The sequence below is a fragment of the Ranitomeya imitator genome, chromosome 5 (assembly GCF_032444005.1).
Source record: "Ranitomeya imitator isolate aRanImi1 chromosome 5, aRanImi1.pri, whole genome shotgun sequence".
Lineage (NCBI taxonomy): Eukaryota > Metazoa > Chordata > Amphibia > Anura > Dendrobatidae > Ranitomeya > Ranitomeya imitator.
In genome coordinates this window covers 617,913,999-617,935,163 of record NC_091286.1, presented here as the reverse complement: position 1 = coordinate 617,935,163, position 21,165 = coordinate 617,913,999, and the positions used below count along the sequence as shown (strand labels likewise).

The window sequence follows — 21,165 nt, the reverse complement described above, 5'->3', positions numbered from 1 at the left end:
TGTCCGGCTCCGAAAAGAAAACAACATCAGGGATTCTCTGTGAGGAAAACAAAAAATAGAAGCAAAAACAACTGGGGCCTATACAAAAAGAGATTATTTCGGGATATAATTGCCACGATAAGTGAGCGGACATCTGCCAGATGATGTCCATTGATTCAGACTCTCTTCACGAAGGAATCCATTTTTTTGCAGTCAGAATTTCACTACCATGTCCGTCATATAATACTACAAATATAGCAGCTGCTCCTGGGCCCTCGAGCCTGAGGGGAGGCCCAAAAGCTTCTGACAGCATCTATGATCTGCATCCACAGCAAACTGGAACATAATGATAATTACAGTCAAAATAACCTGTATAAGTTTCTTCTGCTTCATAAAAAAAACACGGATGCCTTAAATTTTTTTTACGGAAATTACAGAAACGTACTCTATTTTAACGGACTGTCCTGAAATTTCTATACAGTTGGCAACAGGGCTGTGGAGTCGGAGTCAGTGTCCATGTTGGTGGAGTCGGAGTCGGTGGCTTGGTTTACTGACTCCACAGCTCTGGTTGGCAACCCATGACGAAGATCATGTGGCCGACAAACCAAAAGCTATATGTTTACATTTTTTTCCCTGAAAACTTTTAAATGTACCTACTAAGAGAAATGGGTTCTTCAAAGGGTTTGTTCCCTACTTTGCTTCATTTAAAAATGGTCCAATGGTGGTTTTAACATAAAAAAAACCCAACTATTCACCTATTGGACGCTCCTCCGTCCGGCTGACTGTATCCCCTGTTGGTCTCCCCTGCCTCCTTTTTTTTTCTAGCAAGGACATTAGGTTACCGCTGCAGGTAATCAGTGGCTACCAGTTACGTTCCTTCTGAGTTAGAAGAAACATTCTCCTACATCTTTCTTCTTGCTCAAACGAAACGTGTGTGCTGCAGTCAATCACTAGCTGTTGACTGGCCACAGTGGTGACCTGGAGCCCCTGCCAGAAGAAGAGGCCAGGATACCATTAGGAGACATCAATAGCAGTACAGAGGATTGGCGGTGTGTGTGTGTATGAAAGGAATATGTGTTGCTTTATGTTATTATCACCATGCACCCTTTTTTCAAATTAGGCAATATTAGAGGACGAGTCCTTTTCATGAGTTCACACCGTGTCCGCGCCAGACATATACCGTAAATTAAATTAATCCATAGGCTCCTATTGACCAGACTGAACTCAAAGTACGGTAGGTTTTGGTCTAGAAGGATTATGTGGGAGTGCAACATTATACGTTCTAAAAAGCCCATACCTAGAACTCCTGATCTCATAGGTGATGGCCAGGTCTTTGCGTTCCTTTAGCAATAAAGCCCCCCATACTCCTCAGCTCGATGACAGATGAACGATGGTTTGCCCATTATTCGGCTGGCAGCTATCTCACCCCACTCTCGTACAGAGGAGTGCTCGTTCAGCAGATAAGAGAACTGCCACTAGACATTAGTGATGAGCGAGTGTACTCGGCACTCGGGTTTTCCCGAGCATGCTCGGGTGTTCTCCGAGTATTTCGGCATGCTCGGAGATTATGTTTGAGTCGTCGCAGCTGCATGATTTGCAGCTGCTAGACAGCCTGAATACATGTGGGGATTTCCTAACAAACAGGAAACTCTTACATGTGTTCAGGCTGTCTAGCAGCCGTAAATCATGCAGCTGCGGTGACACAAACTAAATTTACGAGCATGCCAAAATACTCGGAGAACACCCGAGCATGCTTGGAAAATCCGAGTACCGAGTACACTTGCTCATCACTAGCGAAGACTTATCTCTCGGGGAACAAAATAATCAGAAGTCCGAAATCAGGCGTGCCGGATCCTTATCTTCCCCAACAATCATCTGTCTGGGCAGCCTACACACATTAGATAGTTGGCCGAAAGCATTGATATTGGCGGGTGTAAGTCAGGTATATACGGACACCCCCAATGGCCGGGATACTGCTATTTGCTTAGAGCTCTACAAGCCCTAATCATTCACAGACTTCTATGACTGCAGGACGTGACTTCATATAACACTGAAGTATTTACAGAAGTGAAGGAAAATTGATGATCTCCGGCAAAGGTGTCTCGGCACTTGACTCTAAGGACCACATCTGTCAATGTAATCTGAGCTATATAACACAGTGGGATTCTCTGCACTCTCATCCTTCATATGTTTCCTGTACAGATCGTGAGCAATTGTGGTTTTTACAAGATCTCAGCGCTAGTTTTCATGAAGACAATATATAGTAGCTATGAAGTTTTATTCCAAGGTTCAGAACGTTGCTTCCTTGTTAACAGACCAGCCATGATTAGTCACAATATGGCCATTATACAATGCACAGATCGGTTTCCTCTCATTATATTTTTGGGAAAGCCCAGCTTTGTACGTTTTATACATTTCCTACAAGTGCACACAAGTAAATTCTGCAATTAATTTAAAGGGAACCTGTCACCAGGTTTGGCCGATACAAGTCAAGGCCATCGCCTTTCAGGGCTGATATACAGTATTATATAATGTATATCTGCCCCCAACCGACCTGGAAGAGAAGAAAAATAACTTTTATTATACTCACCTGTGGGGCGGTCCGGTCCAAGGGGTGTCGCTCTTCTTGGTCTGGCGCCTCGCATCTTCTTGCGATGCCGTCCTCCTTGCTTCATGTGGATGACGCGTCCCTGCATCATCCACACAGGCTGCCCGGCATCGGCGCTCCTGTGTAGGCATACTCATCTGCCCTGTTGAGGGCAGAGCAAAATACTGCAGTGCGCACTCATCTGCCCTGTTGAGGGCAGAGCAAAATACTGCAGTGCGCAGGCACCGGGAAAGGTCAGAGAGGCCCAGCGCCTGCGTACTGCAGTACTTTGCTCTGCCCTCAGCAGGGCATATAAGTACACCTGTACAGGGGCGCAATGTCGGGGAGACTGTGTGGATGATGCAGGGACGCAACCAGGGACAAAACAAGAAGGAGGACGGCACTGCAAAAAGATGGGAGGCAGCGGACCAAGAAGAGTGACACCTCTCGGACCGGACCGCTCCACAGGTGAGTACAATATAAGTTATTTTTCTTCTCTTCCAGGTCAGGTTGGGGGCAGATATACAGCATTAAAGAATGCGGTTTATCAGCCCTGAAAGGCGGTGGCCGTAAGTCGTATCGGCCAAACATGGCGACAGGTTCACTTTATTTATTCACAATTTGTATGGTGAGCTGTAGACACAACAATAAAATATGCTTTAGGCTGTCGGTACCGGACAAGAGTTTGTCTATGCCCCTTACTGATAACATTGCCATTACTTCTCGGCCTTTTGGCTAAGATCAAGTAAGTGTAATATCTTTCAAAAAGTGAACTCCGGTCCAGCAGTCCTGGTACATTGTTACGTTGTGCACACTGGATTTGGTGCGATGTTTATTATGTCGGGTGGCTTGTATAGTCATCAGGTGGAGAGCATGCCCCCCCCAAAGAACTAAGCCACTAGATTCAAGAACAGTATGAAAGCACAAGGTGCGAAGTGCCCAAGGAGTGGTGACCTTGGTTGCCCCAATTGACTGGGATTGGGAACCCCATTTGAATTTTGGAACAGTGCACTTCAAATGTTCTCACTTTTTTGAGCACTAACCCTTTTTAAGGATGGGGAATTTATAAAATTCCTAGTCAAAGGTCCAACCAGTATTACACTGGAAAGCCCTTTATTATTTATTTTGATTGTTTCACTGTGTCTCACCATTTTCACGGTGGGTTTGTGCACTTGGATTTGTTGCAGTTCCCTTATGGGTTCCCTTCTGATAGGTCCGGTAGGTGTGTAGGTTGAGAGTGTGTGAGCATCAGGGTCCACTCCCCCACGAACCCTAGTTCTCCTGTCTCAGGAGGAGAGATGACAGTCATTGGCGCATAGTTTTATCTTGGTTGGGAGCCAAGGCAGATGCTGGGAACGAGATTGGGTCTCCGCTGGCTTCAGCTAGGGAAGGATACTTGTTCCTGACCCTCATTGTGGCCTTCTTTCTTGGAGGAACGCCGATCGGTCTTTGGGGGCCCTTCTTCTGTCGGAGAGGGTTACAACTGACCACATCCCAGTGCACTTTTTTGTGGCACCTTTTAGTCACTTTTTCGTGTACAATGAACTATCTTGGGTTTTCCAAAAAAAAAATTTCTGTACGTTTCTGAGTTGCCTCAGGAATTGCCTCCCAAACACTAAAATACAAACGTAATATTGTAACTGTCATCCTACTAAAAAATACTGGCTAAAATTCCATGCCTGATTTTACCATTCACCGGAAGGGGAGAATTCTGTCCGAAAAACTGACCACAGTAGGGAAATAACAAATTTTTAATGTGGATTATTGGTGAGGGAAAAAAATGGCCACGTGAAAAGCCCCATAGAATATTATGCACCATATAATAATTGCTGTCCAAGTAAAAACAGATAACACAGATGTGTGAATATGGCCTTAACATTGTTGTGCCACCAATCCTTATACAGAATGAAGATTGACGACATTTCACCATTTCATCCAGAGAGACATCACATTACCAGACAGTGATATTAGATCAACGTGTGCACAACCTAGGAAGGTGCACGGGTAGGTTCCCAAACCGTTATGACAAGTAAATACAAACCCCGACACTCAACTTTGTGATGAGAAGAAATGGGTAATTTATTGTATCCCAAGAAAAAACGTTTCGGTCACACAAAAAGGACCTTCGTCGGTAACCTGTATTGGGATAGAAGTTGGGTACTTGTTGTCAGGAAAAAATCTGATGAAAAAAAGCATGTTTTCTTGTTGTTCTTGAGGTTTTGCTGCGGTTTTGGCATGCTACATTTATGTCTTGTGCATGCTGATAAAGTTAAAAGTCCTGTTCTATAGAATCAGATTTTGGCACAAGAAACGCAGCAAAACCTGACACCTGTGTTTTTTCCCCACCCATTCATTTCAATGGGTGAAAAACGCTGAAAAAACTCTGAAACAAGTGACGTGCTCCATTATGCAAAAAAACAGGCAAAGCACAAAATCCTGATGACAAAAAATACACGCTGTGTGCGGGAGATTTCTGAAATCTCATGGACTTTGCTGAAAATTTGTATAAAAAAATGCATTAAAAAAAAAAAAAAGCTGCAAAAACGTCCAGTGTGAACTTAACCTAAGAGGACTTGCAATCATTGTCCTCTTCTGTTCACCATGGTTACCTTCAAGGAAACACATGCTGTCCTCATTGATTTACAGGCAAAGACATTGCTGCATGCAAAACTGCCCTTAAATTAACTATTTATCTGATCAACAAGAACTTCAAAGAGAGAGGATCAATTGCTGTGAAGACGTCTTCAGAGCCCCCTAGAAAGGAAAGTCTGCTAAAGAGGACTGAGCTTCGGGATCAGGTCAACACCAGCTCAGAGCTTGCTCCAGAATAACAGCAGGCGACTGTCAGCACACAAGCACCACTGTCAGCACACCAGCACCACTGTCAGCACACCAGCACGACTGTCAGCACACCAGCACCACTGTCAGCACACCAGCACCACTGTCAGCACACCAGCACCACTGTCAGCACACCAGCACCACTGTCAGCACACCAGCACGACTGTCAGCACACCAGCACGACTGTTAGCACACCAGCACGACTGTCAGCACACTGTGAGGCCTGATTTCTAGAAGTCCAGCAAAGAAGCCACCTGTCTCAAAAAAAAAAACATTGAGGGAACCCGTCAGCAGGATTGTGCACAGTAACCTCCAGACAGGTTGGCGCCGTTATACAGATTACAATGATACTGGTGATGAAATCTGTCTTGTGGTTATTGTTTAACCCCTTTACCCCCAAGGGTGGTTTGCACGTTAATGACCGGGCCAATTTTTACAATTCTGACCACTGTCCCTTTATGAGGTTATAACTCTGGAACGCTTCAACGGATCCTGATGATTCTGATTGTTTTCTCATGACATATTGTACTTCATGATAGCGGTAAAATTTCTTTGATATTACCTGCGTTTATTTGTGAAAAAAACGGAAATTTGGCGAAAATTTCACAATTTTACAACTTTGAATTTTTATGCCCTTAAATCACAGAGATATGTCACACAAAATACTTAATAAGTAACATTTCCCACATGTCTACTTTACATCAGCACAATTTTGGAAACAACATTTTTTTTTTTGTCAGGGAGTTATAAGGGTTAAAATTTGACCAGCAATTTCTCATTTTTACAACACCATTTTTGTTTTTAGGGACCACATCACATTTGAAGTCTTTTTGAGGGGTCTATATGATAGAAAATAACCAAGTGTGACACCATTCTAAAAACTGCACCCCTCAAGGTGCTCAAAACCACATTCAAGAAGTTTATTAACCCTTCAGGTGTTTCATAGGAATTTTTGGAATGTTTAACAAAAAAAATGAACATTTAACTTTTCTTCACAAAAAATTTACTTCAGCTCCAATTTGTTTTATTTTACCAAGGGTAACAGGAGAAAATGGACCCCAAAAGTTGTTGTGCAATTTGTCCTGAGTACGACGATACCCCATATGTGGGGGTAAACCACAGTTTGGGCGCATGGCAGAGCTTGGAAGAGGAGTTCCGTTTGACTTTTTCAATGCAGAATTGGCTGGAATTGAGATCGGACGCCATGTTGCATTTGGAGAGCCCCTGATGTGCCTAAACAGTGGAAACCTCCCAATTCTAACTGAAACCCTAATCCAAACACACCCCTACCCCTAATCCCAACACTAACCACACCCCTAACCTGAACACGCCCCTAACCCTAATCCTAACCACACCCCTAACCCGAACACGCCCCTAACCCTAATCCTAACCATATCCCTAACCCCAACACACCCCTAACTCTAATCCCAACCCTAACCACACCCCTAACTCCAACACACGCTTAACCCTAATCCCAACTATAACCCTAACCACACCCCTAACCCTGACACACCCCTAACCTTAATCCCAACCGTAAATGTAATCCAAACTCTATCCCTAACTTTAGCCCCATCCCTAACTTTAGCCCCAACCCTAACCCTAACTTTAGCCCCAACCCTAACCCTAATGGGAAAATGGAAATAAATACATTTTTTTAATTTTATTATTTTTCCCTAATTAAGGGGGTGACGAAGGGAGGCTTGATTTATTTAGCAGATTTTTTATGATTAGCAGCTGTCACACACTAAAAGACTCTTTTTATTGCACAAAATTGTTTTCGTGCCTCCACATTTTGAGAGTTATAATTTTTCCATATTTTGGTCCACAGAGTTATGTGAGGTCTAATTTTTTGCGGGACGAGTTAACGTTTTTATTGGCCTCATTTTCAAGCACGTGACATTTTTTGATCGCTTTTTATTCCGATTTTTGTGAGGCAGAATTACCAAAAACCAGCAATTCATGAATTTCTTTTGGGGGAGGCGTTTATACCGTTCCGCGTTTGGTAAAATTGATAAAGCAGTTTTATTCTTCGGGTCAGTACGATTACAGCGATACCTCATTTATATAATTTTTTCATGTTTTGAGGCTTTTATACGATAAAAACTATTTTATATAAAAAAATAATTATTTTTGCATCGCTTTATTCTGAGGACTATAACTTTTTTATTTTTTTGCTGATGACGCTTTATTGCGGCTCGTTTTTTGCGGGACAAGATGATGTTTTCGGCAGTACCATTTTTTTTTTATATCCCTCTTTTTGATGGCGTGTTATTTCACATTTTATTAGGAGTTGTTTTTTGCCTCTTTTTTTTATTTATTTTTTACAGTGTTCACTGAAGGGGTTAACTAGTGGGAAAGTTTTATAGGTCGGGTCGTTACGGAGGCGGCGATACTAAATATGTGCACTTTTATTGTTTTTTTTTATTTAAAGAAATGTATTTATTGGAACAATATATACATATTTTTTCTTTATTTAGGATTTTTTTTATTTTTTTTTACACATGTTAATATTTTTTTTACTTGTTTACTTTGTCCGGGGGGGGACATGACTATATAGTGTCAGTGCAGTGCACTGTGTCAGGTCAGCCAGCGATCTTCCAGGTACTGCAGGAGGCTTCCCGGCGCCTGCTCTCAGCAGGTGCTTGCAAGCCGCCTCCCTGCATGCAGGACCCGGAAGGAGCTCTGCGACCATTTTGGATCCGGGGCCTGCAGGGAGGAGGACAGAGGAGGCAATCGCATTGCGTTGCTCCGAGGGTCTCAGGGAAGCACGCAGGGAGCCCCCTCCCTGCACGATGCTTCCCTATGCCGCCGGAACGCTGCGATCATGTTTGATCGCAGTTTTCCGGGGGTTAAAGTGACAGGAGCGGTCCGTGACTGCTCCTGGCACATAGCTGACACCCGGCCCCGATCGGCCGCTCTCTTCCCGTGAGCGCGGCTGATCGGTGATGACGTACTATCCCGTCGGTGGTCATACGGACCCATACCACCTCGACGGGATAGTACGTCATATGTCAGAAAGGGGTTAATCCTTATTTTCAGTGTTGTGTTAATGATATGCCCGTGCTCTGGGGCGGCCTATGGGGGGTCTTCATGTGGTGCTCTGATTAGGTATTCATCTGTATATCTCCTGACAAGTCACCTGGCCCCTAGTTTGCATAATGAATATCTGTACATACGTTTAAAAAAAAAAAAAAACTTCTGCAGCCGTGTCCCTGCTCTGCAGCATAATTGCATGTTTAGTGTGCCAAGAATACATTTTATTCACGTTATTCAGCTAGAAAAAAAAATCAATTTGAAAATGGCGCCCGCCCGCGCCTGCACAGTAGCTATCGGTGTCTGTCTGGGATCTGGTAGCTGCTACTGCGCATGCGCCGGCAGCACCATCTTACTGAAGAAGAAAAAAAAATTCCTCCACCAAGATGGCGCAGCCCAAGCCTGCGCAGTGGCAGCTCTTGGCGATCTATGAGCTGCTACTGCACAGGAGCGAGCGGCGCCATCTTGGAGGAGGAATTTTTTTTCTTCTCCAGTAAGATAGCTGCTACTGCGCACGTGCCGGCGGCGCTATCAGATCACAGCTATAGACACTGATAGCAGCTACTGCGCAGGCGCCATTTTCAAGTTTCAAGGACCATCTCCTAAAGAGGACTCAGCTTCAGGATCAGCTCAATACCAGCGCCGAGCTTCCTCAGGAGTGACAGACGGCACATGTCAGCACATCTGAATGCACAATGAGGTGAAGGCATTTGGAGGCTGGCCTGGTGTCAAGAAGAGCAGCAAAGAAGTCACTTTTCTCAAAGAAAACCGTCAAGGATGGACGAACACACTCCATGAAGATAAGAGACTGACCTGCATAGGAATTGGGTCAAGTTATTTTCTCTGATGAAGCCTCCTTCAGAATGTGAAGGGGGCTTCATCACATAAAAATAACTTGACCCCAATCCTCTACAGTCCAATCCTTGTACTAAGTTATTTTTTGTGATTAAGTCCCGTTCAGGCTGTTTGGGACAATCTGGATGAATGATTGTCCAGAGAAGTAAAGGTGGACTCTACCATGAGTCAACAATAAAGCCTCCTGAGACCAGTCATGTGTGGGGTTGCTTTCAGTAATGGAGTGGGGCTCATTCCAAATTTTGCCTATGTACACGGCCATGAGTAAAGAATTGTATCTATTCATCCTCCAAAAGCAATTTCTCCAGATGATCCAGGAGCAATTTGGCAATGAACAACCCCTATTTCCAGCATGATGGAGACTTTGTCACAAGGCAAAAGTTATAACGAAGGGGATCTGTGAACAAAACAATGACGTTTTGGATATATGGCCAGGAAAATCTACAGATCTCAATCCCACCGAGAACCTGTGGTCAAGCCCCAAAAAAGTGGTTGGACAAACAAAAACATTAAATGTGATAAACTCAGAGCACCGACGATGAGGCAAGAATGTGCAGTCATCAGTCAGGATTTGGCCCAGATGCTGATATCCATCTGCCAAGACGAAGGGCAGAAGTCATGAAAAAAAGTCTCAACACTGCAAATATTGAGCGTTTCTATAAGAAAAGTTTAAGAACTCTTACAAATGATTGTACTTCAGGAACCATAGAAACATCTGAGCAAAAGAACTAAAAACACGGAAACAACAAACTCTGAAAACCAACATTTGTATCAGTCTCAAAACTTTTGGCCTTGACCATATTAGAAATATATATTATTTATTATTTTAGGTGCAGAGTTTAAAGTGCAAAAATCATGGAAAACCACTTTAAGGCCTGGATGTTATTCTATGTGTTGGGCTGTATAGAAATGTAATATTTACATAAGCCATTGTTACTATAAGGGCAGGTACGTTCCCCTTCTCATAGAGAAATAATGCAAGGAAATCTATGCATACCAGCGTGCAGAAAATGCATTGGCATTGTGATATTGTGGTCATTTGTTCCACTGGATACTCTCCAAGGCACAGTTTGCAGGAAACCAGTGGGTCTAAAGCCAAATCCCACGTAGGCCGGTATCTTGCTGTAGTCATGGCAGGTTAATCTAAGAGCGAAAACAATAAAAAAAAACAATGTAAATAGTTAAAGAACATTCATAGAAATAACACACATCTATATGTATGGGCCGCAGTGTGGACACTACTGCTGCAGGCCCGGCATCCCTGGGACATCCCTGAGCCGCCGCTAGACTTTTGTGACTTATCGCTTATCTCCGGGGAGAACAAAATGACAGGTCCTTGGAAATTGGACGTGCCGGACTCTTCACATCCTCGACAGAGTCGACAGGCCCCCAAAAAGAATAGACTGTTGGCTTATCACACCAATATCTGCGGGTTCAGCCAATGCTAGTGCTTTGTATGCAGGGCCTTTACACACAAAATATGTCATGATAAAGAAGGTTTGACTTTTTAAAGGGGATATCCGGGACTTTAAAAAAGGCATGTAGTTGCTACTTTTCTGTTGTACCCGGCATCGGTCATTGAGCGCTCCTGCCTGAGATTCAGCTGCTCCCTGTCAACAGAGCTGCAGTTTCGCTTTCGTTTGACAGGGCAGGACTACTGCTATCATGGTGATAGACCGCCAGCTTCCCCCAATTAGGCAGCAGGGTGATGGCTGTCAATCAGCATGATATGAGTAGACCTGACCTGTCAACAGTAAGAGAAACTGCTGCTCTGGTGACAGGTAGCAGCTGAATCTCTGGCAAGAGCGGTCAATGACCGAAAACTGGTACAACAGACAGGTAGTTGCCTCTGTCAGCAACTACATGCTTTTTTCTTTTTTTAAGTCCTATATATTATCTATATAATATGTATCTATACTGTATAAAAACTGAGTTACTTGGCAAATACATTGCATGAGCAGATCTGAATTCAGAATTCTGCAAGATTAAGAGGACTACAATTTCATAGCATTCCCTTCTGGCTCAGTGTTTGCATAGAGCTCCTCTGCATTTCGAGAAGTGTAGTTTTTACATCATGCATGGTGTATCTTGTAGAATTAGGCTAGAAAAATGGTCTGACTCCCACATAAACATGATCATCCAGTAGAGATGAGCCTATGGATTCGGAGGACCCTTGTCCAGCAACCAGGCCAGTTTACCATGGCCATTGGACGGGAGCCATGCAAACCACTTCCAATCGCTCGACATCAACCTTGTGCGAAGTCATGGTTGTGATGTGATGCATCTGTGACGCAGCGTCAGGCCGGCGCAAGAGAAAAAGAAAAGGAGCCAAAGATGGCAATAGGTAAAAGGAAGTTCACAGGGCTCTCGCCCAGCGGCCACCGAATACTGACCTGTCCACTGGACCAAGGTCTTGCAAATGTATTAGCTTGTCTCTATTGTTCAGGGTTCATCTGATTTTGAAGGACATTCAGTAAGTAATGGGACAAAGTCACTGGTAAAGTGAAGGAGGGGAGATATGTGTCACTATGCTTAATGGCGTCAGTGATGGTAAAACCCAGAGTTTTATCCTCCAGCACACTAAGTGCCGTGAGGGGTTAAGCTAATTTATATAATAGTCTGGCTTTTATGTTGACATCCACACAGCAGGTGGGAGGATGTCCACCTTATCTCCACCCCAAGGTGTGGTCTGGGGCTTAAATAGCTGGGCTCCAGAGGCAGTCTTGGTTCAGCAGGACTGGAGAGAGGATCTCCAGTGGTTTGTGTCCTGAGGAGGAGAGACTGAACCTGTGGTGCTGCGGAGCAGGCAGCTCCCCGCAAATGTATGGACTGTGTAGAGCATTTTTGCTTTCTTTGTTGTTTTCCTGTTTTTGCCCCATATAAAAAAAACAACCGAAGAGTTAAAAAGACAGTGTTCCTGTTTTCTACCGCTGCGAATCGCTAAATGAGTTGAACTGCCACAGTAGGTGACACTTCAATTAAACTAGAAAGGATCGGAGGGGTTGCAATCCAACACATTGTATTCCTCTATTCAGTGTGATTATCTAACAATTAAAGGGGTCTTCCTGGTTTCCAGTTTTGAAAAATACATGTGAATTGGCTGCAGTTTGTTTAAAAAAAAAATGTACTCACCCTCCCCTGGTCCAATGCTGAGTCTTGGACACTGGGAGCAGCGATAGTTATTGTCTTCAGTGCTGGTGTTACATAGACGGCGCTGCAGGCAATAACAGTTCTCAGCAGCTCTGCCCGAATTGATGACACAAGCTGCTGAACGCTCTGATTGGCTACTGACGTGACTTCGGTGCTGCAGACAATAACTCAGTTCTAGACCTGGGAAGGGCGAGTAAAGCTCTGTTCATTCTTTTGAAGCCGAGAATAAGATCTTTCTAAAACTAGAAGACTCTTTCAATTTTGTCATTCAGCCCCGATGATAATCTACAGAACTGACCGATTGTGGCGCGGTTACATATGACGCCGGTTTTGTTAAGAATGTTGGCCTTCGGGATGTTCCAGTTATACAAGAAGGTTTTCCGGGCCATTCAATGGTCACAGATACATCATTGTCTATAGAGGTAGAGTACGGCATCACTGATACGCAGCACAATACTCGATTTTCGGAGTCAATGACGATCGCCGTCCTTTATTGATTGCATTGCTTTCTCGGTTTTGACGCACTTGTCCTTCTTATTTGAGAAGGCTTTTCTTTTATAAGGCCCAGATGTGATATATAAGACAGAGGAGTACAGTTGACTCACATTATCTATCTGCAATGATGAGCAGAAAAACGTGTGCTGAATACTAAGCAGCCGTTGAGTAACATGGAGCATCGTGGAGGGTGGGCAGCTGTTTCCCCCCCAACTGCTTATGCGATTGATTTATAACCAGCTCTTGAGATAGACTATCGATTGGGGGAAGTCTGGGCCCAGAACTTCTGAAAATCATCAGAACAAACTGTTTATAGGGTCTTAGCAACTCACTCGTAAGGGCCGAGATGCCTAGGACTGAAGCACCGCCATGTTCAGCTAAAGGGAATCCATCAGCAGCTTATTGCTATGAAATCTGAGAGCATCATGATGTAGGCAAAGAGACCCTGATTCCAGCGATGTGTCACTTACAAGGCTCCGTGTTGTTGTTCTAATAACATCAGTGTTTTATTAGCAGGAGATCATCACTATAGGACTAGTTGTCTCGTGCCTCCAAGTCAACTGCTCGTGTAACCCCGCCCCCACCACTGATTGGCAGCTTTTTGTACAGAATACACAGAAAGCTGCCAATCGGTGGTGTGGGTGGGGTTATACAGGGCTCATCATTCTGAGCTCTGCTAGAACTGCAGCAGAGAAGACTGTGCTTGTATCAAAATGACAGCATGCAGCCCAGCGAGCGGCTCATCACTGGAATCAGGGTCTCAGCCTCTACAGCACGCTGCTCTCAGATTACATAGTAAAAACCTGATGACAGATTCCCTTTAATATCAGATATCCCCTTTAAGAGCTCACAGTGTGACAGTAATAACAATTTTTTTCTGAATTCACCTATAAATTCATGCACTGGCACACTACTACCAGTAATGTTTGCCTCTGTTATACAGGAGATGTCATCACTGACTCCCTGTGAAATAAATGGAGAGCAGAGAGTACCGGAGAGTCCTGGGAAGGATCCTAAAAATCAAAGTATAAAAAGCATCAGAGCCCAGTAATCTTCCTGATGCTAATGACATTATGCTGGGACGACTCCCCAACAGAGAAGAGAGGAGCATAGCGCTCACCACCGGCACCCGATGTGTCTGCACTGTCAGGGAGAGCACTAGAGAAGAAGCTGCACAGGACAAATACTGATTCTGTAGAGGCAGGTACTAAAATACTCTTGTAGATATTATTTATCACTAACAGGACATTGTAATTCATTAACCCCTTAAGGACCAGAGGTATTTCCGTTTTTTGCGTTTCCATTTTTTGTTCCCCTTCTTTCTGCTCCCCTTCTTCCCAGAGCCGTAACTTTATGTTTCTGTCAATATGGCCATGTGGGGGCTTGTTTTTTTTGCGGGACGAGTTTTATTTTGGAAGGACACCATTGAATTTACCACTCCTGGAAAACAGGAATAAAATTCAAAGTGCAGTGAAACTGCAAAAAAAAAAAGCGCAATTCCACCATTGTGTTTTTTTTACCATGTTCACCAAATGCTATAACTGACCGGCCATTATGATTCTCCGGGTCATTGTTAGTTCATACACCAAACACGTACAGGTTCTTTTTAGGCTATGTGCACACGTTCAAGATTTCTTGCAGAAATTTCCTGAGAAAAATCTGAAATTTTCTGCAAGAAATCTGCAAGAAATCTGCATGCGTTTTTTGCGCGTTTTTACTGCGTTTTCACCGCGTTTTTGGTGCGGTTTTTTTTTTGCGGATTTTTCCGGACATTTCCCAATGCATTATATTGTGGGAAATCCACAAAAAATCTGCAAAATTAATAAACATGCTGCGTTTTTTACCGCGATGCGTTTTTTTCGAGGAAAAAAAACGCATCATGTGCACAAAAATTGCGGAATTCATTCTAAATGATGGGATGCTTAATGTAGGCTGTTTTTTGCGGTTTTATGGGGTTTTTATAGTGAAGAAACGTGAAAAAAACACAAAAAAAAAAATCAGCAACGTGTGCACACAGCCTTAAAGTGGTGTGTTTTAAAAAAAAAAGTAAAGTTTGTAGAAAAAAAAAGTCGCCATTTTCCGAGACCTGTAGCATCTCCATTTTTCGGGCTTTGGGGTTGGGTGAGAGGGGATTTTTTGCGTGCCGAGCTGGCGTTTTTATTGATACCATTTCGGTGCAGATACGAGCTTTTGATCGCCTGTTATTGTATTTTATTGCAATGTTGCAGCGATAAAAAAAAAAACAAAACGTAATTCTTGTGTTATGATTATCGTTACGCCATTTACCAATTTTTATATACTAATCGGGCGATTCTGAACGTGGCGATACCAAATATGTGTATTTTTTATTTTTTTTAATTGTTTTATTTTAAATGTTGCATATGGTGGGTGATGTTAACTTTCATAAACAAAAATGTTATATATATATATTTTTTTTAAGACTTTTTTTTTTACTTGCTTCAATATTCTCCATGGGAGACTGGAAGCTGCGGCTCTGTGTAGCAAAAATGCTCACTTGCTATGAGCGGCGCTCATAGTGATCCGGCAATGGTAACCACAAGCCACAGGGGTCTCCTGCAGACCCCGGGATGTCATGCCAACCCATCGGAGACCCCTAATTTATTCCCATCAGCATGGCAAGAAAAAAAATGTATTTTTGCCCTGCACATGTAGGATATACTAAAACGCTACAATCACCTAATGGTTACGGCATAACATAGAAGCTACGTTCCCTGCTGGTAGATACCTCTCTTTTCTGCCAGAATGTCAGTATTTACTACAATTCTGGAACGTTATTCCTAAGCCACAAAAGTATGTGACCCCCGTGGAATAAGTTAGGGTAAATATTATATGCAAATAGCCAGAGTAGCATTACATGGCCTTTAAGTCTCCTTACTAGTGATGAGCGAATGTGCTCAGACAATGTCTTATCCGAGTATCTGGTAGCGCTTGTATATTATGTTCGAGTTCCTGCGGCTGCATGACTTGCAGCTGCTAGACAGCCTGAACACATGTGGGGATTGAGTAACAAACAGGCAACCCCTGCATGTGTTCAGGCTGTCTTAGGCCAGTCTCACACGTCCAGGTAATTCCGGTAGCGGAGAAAACGGTACCGGAGTTATCCGTGTCTGTGTGCTCACGTAGGCCATCCGTGTGGTATCCGTGTGATGTCCGTGAGTACGTTTTTAGGATCCGTGTGCTGTACGTGTGCTGTACGTGTGTCTGTGTATTGCAACAATTTTTACAATTTTAACCCTATGACAGGAAAAACGCACACGGACAGCACACGGATGGCACACGGACAGCATCCGTGTGCGGTACGTGTTTACACAGAACCATTGACTTTAATGGGTCCGTGAGATCCGTGCGCTCCCACGAACACTGACATGTCTCCGTGTTTTCCAAACGGACACACGGTCCGTGAAAACACGCTGACATGTGCAGAGACACATTTATTTTAATGTGTCTACGTGAGTCAGTGTCTCTGGTACGTGAGGAAACTGTCACCTCACGTACCGGAGCCACTGATGTGTGAAACCGGCCTAACAGCCGGAAATCATGCAGCCGCAAGGACTCGAACATAGCACACGAGCACGCCCAGATACTCGGATAAGACGTTATTCGAGCACATTCGCTCATCACTACTTCCTACACCACAAGAAGAAACCTAACACCTTAAATTTTGTAGAAATCTATTATTAAATATTATAGGAATAACAATGAAAAATATTCTAGGAATGAAAACTAAAACCCGCTGCTCACCAGTAAGTAATACAGCATTTATGGCCACAATCCAGAGAACCGCGACGGAACAGTTCATCAAAAATGCATTTCTCTTATCTCATTTCAGCAGAGTAGAAATTGTCATCTACTTAAACTGTACTACATGAAATATTACTGAGTCTTCCAAGAGAATTAATTACACAGTTTACGACAGACGTCTCCAGACAGCACTGATAGATATAGAAAATACCTAAATACCCGTCTCTGCTGTACAGTTCCCTGACAAGAAATGATCAAACGCTGTGAAGGTAACACACTGTATAATCCCATCATTTATTCATTGAGTTATATCCAGAAAATTAGTGTGTTAAGCAAGTTTTTATTGGTTCTTTCGGGGGTGAGGATAGACCTGATCGGACAAGAAGTTGGAGGCCTTAAAGCCAACTCAACCGGAAGATCCAGACAAGAACGGGCAACTTGATGACGCTCGATATGGTGGTCAAGAACGTTCAACCTGGTTCTCATCCACAATACTGACTCACACGGTAAAATTGTGGTAAAAGCCCCCATAAATTGGCCGACCTCTCCTTATTCCCGACATTCCTCACATACACAGGAACGCGGTTGTGTTCTCTGTGAAAGAACCGCTGTCAGACTTCTCTGGCAATGGCGGATCTCCTGGGAGAACAAAAGGATCGGTCCTCATTTGCTCTCCGATAACTTCCTGATCCTTATTTTTCAGAACTTTTCTGCCAGCGGATAGTAGGGAGGCCCCAAAACACATTAGTCAGCTGATTGCACCTCTGCTCTGTTGCCAGTAGGATAACACATTGCTATGTCTCGCCCCCTTGGGTAATGTGTGGGACATCAGACAGCCACAAGCGATGAGGGAACAGATCAGCAGAAGATGGAATCTGTCAGTACAGAATGACCATCCAAACCAAGTACAGGCAATAGGGGCACCTTTGGTGTGGCCAAACCGTTCAGTGCACCTTCCCACTTATTTATTTTCCATCTATCTCTGGGAGGGAAGGTGCACTGAACGTTTTGGCCACACCAAGGGTGCTCAAGGTGCCTGTGCTTACTTTGAACAGCCATTTTGTGCTGACTGACTCCATTTAACCTTCAGGTTCGTTGCAAGACATCTACAAGACCTACTGTAAGAACGCAGACTGGTTGTCAGCGCTTTTGACCCGAGTGTAACAGCTGCATAGAAGCACATGATATCACGATTGGGTCAGCATAGCCGACGGCCAGTCCGAGCACTGCGATGCGATCCTCGGCCGAGTTATAAGGCCGTCCGACTGCGCCCTTATTCTGCAGCATTTTCTAAACGATCCTAAAACAAACAGCGATGAAAACCACATTTCTACCAATATTTCATTTATTTTTTCAGCCTAGGGCCTGATTTATCATTTCATTTCCACCAGTTTTTCATGTAAATACTTCTCAATTAGCGACTTTTTGATTTGTCACAAATTCATCACAAGATTGGAGCCCATTTTCAAGTTCTCCTTTGTGCTGTAATTAGTTTTCTGATTTTTATGTCAACGTGGTTTTTCCAGATGTTTTAGAAATATTTATGAAATGCGACTTTTTAAGTAATTTTATGTACACATATTATTTTGGTATCTTTTATGTTTTTCTACATTTTGCGAACGTGTGCTTTTCCCATTAAGCCTGTTTGCCTATGATGCACTTTTGGTAAATTGGTGAATTTTTGACACTACGCCTTTTTCGCTGCGTCGAACATACAGCGTCTTAGGGTATGTGCACACGTTGCGTTTTTTTTGCATTTTTTTCGCGTTTTTTCGCTATAAAAACGCATAAACGCATACATATGCATCCTATCATTTAGAATGCATTCTGCAATATTTGTGCATATGATGCGTTTTTTTTCGCGAAAAAAACGCATCGCGGTAAAAAAAAGCAGCATGTTCATTATTTTTGCAGATTTTTCACGTTTTTACCACTATTTAATGCATTGGGGAAAAAATACACGAAAAAAAACGTGCAAAACACGCAGAAAAAACGCATGAGGATTTCTGGCAGAAATGTCCGTTTTTTTGTCAGGAAATTTCTGCAAGAAGTCTTGACATGTGCACATAGCCTTACGGTTACAGCAAAGTGGATGAGATTGATAGAAAGCTCCTGCCCACCATAATCCGTACATGAATGTATCAATAAAGTTTTGTCACCGCCAAACACCAGGAAGTATCAAAAACAAAGCAGCTTTATACAAAACATGACACACAAAGAGACAAAAAAACGCAGTGTCAAAAACACGATAAAAACGCAAGTAACCTAATATACCTAATAGCAGCAGAAAAAGTACAATATCAAAAACTCACCGCCAAATACTCATTATGAGAACGTAGCCTAAAAGATTGCAAAACCAGGCAAAGACAAAAAGGAAAAAAAAAAAGATAATTTTCGTCTTTGTGGAAATATCTTGAATCGCGTACGCCCTTTTGATGAATTTGGTGCAAAAAAAAGAGTTGCATAAAACAAAGGTCAAAAAAGAAAAGTGACTTAAAAAAAAACCCTGAAATGATGAATCGGGATCTTAGTTTTTCTTTAATCATCATGACCCCACCATGTGCATCCTGAAGGTCCATATAAGATAGTATGGCAGAGATAAGTCTAGTTGGAAGGCGAATTTACTATTCCTTTGAATGCCGCTATATGAAATATGAAATTCAGCGAACCATAAATTGTCCTGTGTCATCAAGAAAATGACTAATTGTCCATGCAGCCTGTATCTCCCCGGCTTCTGTCATTATCTCCTGTGTGGAGGTGATTATCTGCTGCCATAGTCTATGGACCTTATCGTTAAGGATCTCCAGGTCTCAGCTCATCCTTTCCCTTCCACATTCAGACTACAAAGAATGTAGGTTTGCAATCTACTCATAGATCCTGTATAACACCAGTGAATATCTCTATTCTCTTCCAATACCATCCTTATGTGGTCAATAACTATCTACATTCATATTCAACAAGTGTTCAATCTACCTCCACGAGTCTGATCGATACGGTATATACAATTCCCGACAGGAGAATGTCACCGCTAGCTCATTATCAGAATTACTTATTATGATGGCGTATCATTGTGTACCAGGTAGACGATCAGAGGCAGCGACACAAGGCTGCTCCATCTAATTGGTGGCTGCCAACGAGCACCGCTACTAATATGAAAATGATCAGTTTCAAGAGATTTACCACTAAAGGCAACCATACACGCAAAGCTAACGTCGGCCAAACCAGCCAATATTGGCGGGATGGGCTGGCAGTACTGTGTATGGGGGCTTCCTGACTCGTCCACAGCAGATGTCGGAGTAGATATGGGTTTAGTGTGTTCGATGGGAGATAAGTGATAAGCCAATGACATAGAGAAGACAGGAGAGCTCGACTGAGTCAAGATCTCCAGTGTATGATGGAACAATTATTTGGCCAAAAGCCATCTATTCTGTATGGTATGCCTAAAGATCCCCATACACATTAGATTAAAGTCTGCCAAACATGCCAATGTTGGTGACATCGGCTGACAATCTAATGCATATGGAAGCTTCCCGACTCTGTCCAACAGAGTTTAGTCGCCTATACCTTTTGTTTATCAGCAGATAGGCCGATGCCAGACATCTGCCTTTCTCTGTTCTGTAAACTGACAACACATGAACAATTGGATGAACTGAACAAAACGTTCATGTGTAAGGAGAAGTCAGGAGAGAAAGCTGTAGGCCAAAAAAAAGTTCGTCTGACAGCCATTGTATGTGTATGACCAGTTTAAAATTGTGAGAGCTCATTCTCTTATTTCATAAAAGAGTTGACCCCACTCGAGCGGTGCCAGCGTTGAGGGTGAGTATAAGGCCGGGGTCACACTTGCGAGTTCAAGGCGGGAAACTCACGTGAGTCTCTCGCATCAAGTCCCGGCAGTGCTGCCGCCCCTCGGGACCGGATTGTGCGGCTGCATGTATTGCTATGCAGCCGCACGCTCTGGTCCGAGTGCCAGCGACAGTGCCAGAACTTGATGCGCGAGTTTCTCACATTGAACTGTCTGCGTTATACTCACCCTCGATGCTGGCACCGTTCGAGTGGGGTCAACACTTGCATTCCAGGGGTTCATGTGAGATTGGGCACAGTGCTCACGTGACCAAACAATCAGCGCTGGAGTCACTATCCCCGCCATTGGACGTATTGCACATCCATAGGAAGCCAGGGCTGCGGCTGCTCTCTCACTTCCTATTGATGTTGAAGATCTCCTTCTTTACTCCCCTCTTATCTTCTCTTCCCACAATCGCATACAAGATTTCTCTCGCGCATCATCCCTCCTCTGGAACTCTCTACCACAACACATCAGACTCGCCTACCATCGAAACCTTCAAAAAGAACTTGAAGACCCACCTCTTCCGGCAAGCCTACAACCTGCAGTAACCACCGATCAACCAAACCGCTGCATGACCAGCTCTACCCTCGCCTACAGTATCCTCATCCATACCTTGTAGACT

General features: G+C 43.5%; 1 protein-coding gene across 6 annotated transcripts in view; it reads right to left on the bottom strand.

Moving 5' to 3' along the window:
• The window catches only part of RNF144A (ring finger protein 144A), a 126,602-nt gene that overhangs the window by 93,697 nt on the left and 11,740 nt on the right, over nucleotides 1–21,165 (bottom strand). For all 6 annotated transcript variants that reach the window (XM_069728056.1, XM_069728060.1, XM_069728058.1 and 3 more), the window contains exon 2: nucleotides 10,290–10,435. In XM_069728056.1, coding sequence (XP_069584157.1) covers nucleotides 10,290–10,424 — 135 coding nt within the window. In that variant the 5' untranslated portion in view covers nucleotides 10,425–10,435. The remainder of the gene's footprint in view (nucleotides 1–10,289; nucleotides 10,436–21,165) is intronic.